Source organism: Bison bison, unplaced genomic scaffold, assembly GCF_000754665.1.
Source record: "Bison bison bison isolate TAMUID 2011002044 unplaced genomic scaffold, Bison_UMD1.0 scf7180017864183, whole genome shotgun sequence".
NCBI classification, from domain to species: domain Eukaryota; kingdom Metazoa; phylum Chordata; class Mammalia; order Artiodactyla; family Bovidae; genus Bison; species Bison bison.
In genome coordinates this window covers 8417697-8423497 of record NW_011494755.1, presented here as the reverse complement: position 1 = coordinate 8423497, position 5801 = coordinate 8417697, and the positions used below count along the sequence as shown (strand labels likewise).

The window sequence follows — 5801 nt, the reverse complement described above, 5'->3', positions numbered from 1 at the left end:
GTGTGGGGCAGTGGCTTGGGCACTTGGTGGAGTGGGGGCTCCGGCCCCACGCCTCCCCTCCCCGCCCGGATGATCTTGAGGGATGATGCACCTGTAGCCAGGCTCTCCTCATGCTCATGTCTCCCACACTTGCCAGATTCCAGGAATCACCTAGGATGTTTTATCAGCAACGTGAATTCTCAGGCTCTACTGAAGATTTTGATTGAGTAGGTCTGGGATGGGGGCTGGAAATTTGTACAATTATCAAGCGACTCGGGTGGTTATGATCATACTAACTGGGGAGACTGCTTTATGCCTCTTGAATGGTACCTCTACTGGGAAATGTTCAGAACCAGATGAGTTCAAGTGAGCCTTGAACTTGCACTTGAACATCACTACCTACATGGTAAGATGAGAGGGACTTGAAGATGTACTTACAGACAGCATGGAGCCTGCTGCCCATTTACTTTTTAACCTGTGTCTGTGATTCATAGGGGTGTCTTCATCTTCAAGTCCCCAGGAAAGTTTGTTGTTATAGGTGTTCCTTTGTAGGCTGTGAGACTTAGTAAATGTTTACTGGTGGTGGCAGTGACAAAGCATTGCCCTGCGGGCTTTACTTTGTTATTTTTGTACAGAGCTCATTGCTGAAAGTGAATCCAGAAACTTTGTGGAAATCAGGGCCCTGAGGACACCTAGGAATTTGGGGAGCCTGGTGGATGGATACTTTCTAAGTCCAACACCCGCTATTAACCTAGTAACTCATGGACTCTTAGCAAGCAGGAGATGGGGCATTAGGAATGTGGAGCAAGAAGTGTATACTTATTGGCAAAATAGAATTACATATGAGTTTGGGAAATTATTAGAGTCTGGGAAATTATCCGAATCATATTTGGTGCTGATGCATGTTTTTCTTCTTTACTGAAATTTCAACTCAAGAAACATCAGTGGGGAGTCAGTCATAGCCAAAGAACTGTGCAAAGATTTGCAAAATGCAAATCATTCAAGTCCTTACTATCAAGCCTGATAGAGAAAGCAGACATCCCAAAACTTACTAGGAGATGAGCCCAAGCAGATGGAAGATGTGATTTATTCTCAGAGTGTTTTTGTTCTTACACTTTCTTTTGCTGACAGATTTTCTATATGGTGGGATAAATAATACTGAAACATGATAAAATGGCATCAGATTGCTAGTGTGTTTCTTTGTCCACATGTAGGGAACATACAAGATTTTCCCTTTCCAGCTGTTGAAGGATATTGTCAGACTAGATGAGTTCATGGTGACTTTGCACTCCGTGCTTCTCATTCATTTCATAGGAACTTCAGTATCAGTCCATGAACTGGAGGGAGTGTCCGTCACATGAGTTCTGTTTTAGGCTCCTCATGTGATTATGTGGAGCCTTTTGGCAGACTTAGTGCCCTAACTCTTGTAGGCAATAGGGCTCCATGTGACTGCTAAAGCCTTTCCCCAGCCGGACTTTGTTTGCCCACGAGAAAAATCACTGATTAGATCAACTTTATGACACGTATGCTCCAGGCAGTTTCCCAGGTAGCCATCTGCAGCCAGAGCTTAGAGAGATCACTCCCCCAGTGTCATGAAACATGAATACGGTTGGTTCCAACTGGAGTTCCAGGACTGTTGGAGCTGTCAGATCGTGAAGCCCACATGGGCAGGGACTTTTATCCAGTGTTGTATCTCCAGCATCTAGCAAAGTGTTGACCTCATAGCCGGTGCTCAGTAAGTGTGAATAAATGAATGAATGACCCCTCCACCCCCGGCCACAACCCAAGCAAGGGTCTGATAGACGTTTTCTTTTCTCTTACAGTTCATATCAGGTGTTAGTGCTTCCCTCGGCCCTCCAAAGCACATTTGCTTGTGATTCTGAAGAGGTTGCTTCATTCTTTAGCGAAGCTTCTGAGGCCAGTGGATACGTGACTGCAGAATTGCTGGCCAAGGATATTCCTGATGAAGCCATGGAGATACCTATTGGAGACAGGCTGTACTATGGGAAATATTATAATGCACCCTTGAAAACAGGGCATGATTACTGCATTATATTACGAATCACAAGTGAATGGAATGAGGTATATTTCTTTAAAAACTCTTTTGAATTTGATATTTTCCTCTTCATGTGAATTTTAAATATTTGAACATTTGTTTTCCCCATATCTGAGATGAACACTGCATAGAAGAACCATAAACATGTGTTGAACCCTTTCACTTTATAAAGGAGGGCAGGTGAAACCTCTCTGGAGGTGGATATTCTGAACTTGCTGGGGGAACCTGTTTGAATCTGTGTTTGGACTGAATTTGTTTTGTTTTTTCCTAAGCTTTATGGAATGCCCTCATCCCATTGCATTGCGGAAGCCTGAGCTGGAGTGGAACATCTAGATCTTTCTGGCACTTCCCTGTACTCCTGCCAGGCTGCTGCCTTCCCTCATTCTCTGGGAAGCAAGATGGAGGGGCAGATTATGCTCAGCACTATTTTCTGGCTCTATTTTCTGCTTCCATTACTTCCTTGGCTATTGCATAAACCCCACTCTCATCTCTCAATCCTTAGAGAATCTGTGTTTCTAGCAGTGGTTCTTTCTTAAGACATGGAAACTCATGAAAAACATGGACATGTATACTCTTTACAGAATGAATAACTATAATGAGCTAATGGCACCCCACTCCAGTACTCTTGCCTGGAAAATCCCATGGATGGAGGAGCCTGGTGGGCTGCAGTCCATGGGGTCGCTGTGAGTCGGACAGGACTGAGCGACTTCACTTTCACTTTTCACTTTCATGCATTGGAGAAGGAAATGGCAAACCACTCCAGTACTCTTGCCTGGAGAATCCCAGGGACAGGGGAGCCTGGTGGGTTGCTGTCTGTGGGGTCGCACAGAGTCGGACACGACTAAAGCGACTTAGCAGCAGCAGCAGCAGACAAGCAGAATAGCCAGAGCTGGATTGATCAGTCAGAGGTGGAAGAGCTTCTGGAAGGAACATTGTCATGGTTGCCCTGCTGCTGCTACTGCTAAGTCACTTCAGTCGTGTCTGACTCTGTGCGACCCCATAGACGGCAGCCCACCAGGCTCCCCTGTCCCTGGGATTCTCCAGACAAGAACACTGGAGTGGGTTGCCATTTCCTCCAGTGCATGAAAGTGAAAAGTGAAAGTGAAGTAGCTCAATTGTGTCCAACTCTCAGTGACCCCATGGACTGCAGCCTTCTAGGCTCCTCCGTCCATGTGATTTTCCAGGCAGGAGTACTGGAGTGGGGTGCCATTGCCTTCGGAGAACTCAAAGTTTGATATCAATTCATATTGGTTGGCAATGAAGACTAGAAAAATTCTATTAATAGAAACATCTCTTGGCTGATGAATTTGAGGCATCTTGCGTGTAAGGTTCATCACGTATTTAAAACTGAAACATGCTATTAAATTTTGTATAGGACACAAGTCAAATGTGCCATTATCATGCTTGATATAAAACTAAGACTATGTCCAAGTAGCAGAAAGGTCTGGTGGTGTTTTGTGACAATTATGTAGGGATTAAGAATTGAAAGACTAAAGTCCAGAATATATTGCCCTTAACTTATTGCAGAGGTCGTTATGACTGAGACAAGGCCTCCTTGCTAGAATATCACCAGGAGATCCTGACTTGGTATCTCTAGCCATAGACAATGCTGGCGGTAGAGTATGTGTGCAATTTAGAGATTGCTCAGAGCTGCTGTCTCAGGCTGGGACTTTGGTCTGGGAGGGTGTATTAGTCACCTTGGGTTGCCATTTCAAACCTGCCAGTACTGCCCTTACTAGAGCTTTGTAAATTGGTAAGAATGAGTTTTCCAGTCCCCTCTTTTTGTGTTTCCTTTTATGTATCTGCCCCACTAAGTAACATTACCGTGTTCCTAGTTGCCAATACAGAAAGTGAAAGTGAAGTCGCTCAGTCGTGTCCGACTCTTTGCCACCCCATGGACTGTAGCCCACCAGACTCTTCCGTCCATGGGATTTTCCAGGCAAGAATACTGGAGTGGGTTGCCATTTCCTTCTCCAGGAGATCTTCCTGACCCAGGGATTGAGCCCAGGTCTCCCGCATTGTAGGCAGATGCCTTACCATCTGAGCTACGAGGGAAGTCAGTACAGAAATCTAGGAATAATTCTTGTCTTTCTTTTTCTTATCTTCTTGTGCAGTCCATTATCAAATTATGTCAGTTATGTCACCGTAACGCCATTTAAAACCATCCTTTTCTCTCTTTCATTAGCACTGTTTAGCCTTTGACCTCCCTGTCTGAACAGCAATTTTCTAACTCATCGCCTGGCCTCTTCTACCTGTACCCTTGCTCCATACTACTGCCAGAGTGAGTTTTATAAAATGTACATCTGATCAAGCCACCATATTTTAATGAGCTCCCTTCTTTATCTGGCCCTGTCTATGTCTCTCCTTTAATACACTCAGTTCCCTAGTAACAGTCTTGCTGTTTGAGGTCCTTTTTCTTTCCCAGTATCTTGAAATATCAGATCAGATCAGATCAGATCAGTCGCTCAGTCGTGTCTGACTCTTTGTGACCCCATGAATCGCAGTGCGCCAGGCCTCCCTGTCCCTCACCAACTCCTGGAGTTCACTCAGACTCACATCCATTGAGTCAGTGATACCCTTCACTTTATTCCTGCATATTATCTTTTATTAAATGCACTTGATGCAAGGCTTCCCAGGTGGCGCTGTGGTAAAGAATCTGTCTGCCAAAGCAGAAGACACAAGAGGGTTTGATCCCTGGGTCAGGAAGACCCCCTTGGAGAGGAAATGGCAACCCATTCCAGTGTTTCTTGCCTGGAGAATTCCATTGATAGAGGAGCCTGGCGGGCTACAGTCTGCAGGGCCACAAGGAGTCAGACACGACTGAACAACTGAGCTCAATAGCGGTCATCTAGAGAAGCATTTGTATGTCCCAAGCCTTCTTATAGCCTTGCCCATAAGATGCATCACTGTCTTGCTGAACCTGGATGTGACCTTGGAATCCTCTTCAACGTCATTCTCCAGGCAGTCAGTGCCAGTTGCTGAGAGCTGGCAAGGGGAGTGGAATTCACTGCCATCCCTGCTCTTTCCCTGGAGTGTGTACTTCCTGAGATCCATTGGAAAGCTTTAGGGTCATCATTCCTAGGGTCACTTCTGTCTCTGTTGCCCTGCCAGACCCTTTGAATGCTTGGTGATCGTAAGGCTAAATTGTAAGACATTACAGCTGAATGAGACTTTTCTTTTTTGGCCACACTGCACAGCATGCAGGATCTTAGTTCCCTGACCAGGGTTTGAACCAGCAACCCCTGCAGCAGAAGCACAGAGTCTTAACCACTGATTGTTTTTGCTGTTCAGTCACTAAGTCATGTCTGACTCTTTATGACCCCATAGACTGCAGCATGCCAAGCTCCTCTGTCCTCCACTGTCTCCCAGAGTTTGCTCCAATTCATGTCCATTGAGCTGGTGATGCTATCTTAACCACTGAACCACCAGGTAGGTCCCCAGGATGAGACATTAAACATCATGTTGTCCAAAATAAGAGATAAAACCCTGCAACTTGGAGGGCAAAGGCGTGTTATTTAAACAGACATCACATACCGCCCAGTTATATCTGTTGCTGTACTTTCCTTTACAGGTGAGAAGAAGTGCCTGTGCAGTCTGGGCTCATGTAAAAGGTAAAACCATTTCCTGTCCTCATTTCTCCTCTGTTCACTCGGCAGCATCAAGTGTCTGTTAATGAGATTTCTTTTTAAACTGTCACAGGCGATGGAAGCACATCTCAGACTAGCCATAGCTGAAAAGGACGGGGGTGGTGGGAGCGCATGGAATC

The 5801-nt window shown here is 45.5% G+C and overlaps 1 protein-coding gene across 1 annotated transcript in view; it reads left to right on the top strand.

Annotated features, from left to right (window-relative positions):
• The window catches only part of SUSD1 (sushi domain containing 1), a 127684-nt gene that overhangs the window by 101540 nt on the left and 20343 nt on the right, over positions 1-5801 (top strand). Inside the window, exons 14-15 of the mRNA XM_010843579.1 lie at positions 1803-2061; positions 5607-5646. Coding sequence (XP_010841881.1) covers positions 1803-2061; positions 5607-5646 — 299 coding nt within the window. The remainder of the gene's footprint in view (positions 1-1802; positions 2062-5606; positions 5647-5801) is intronic.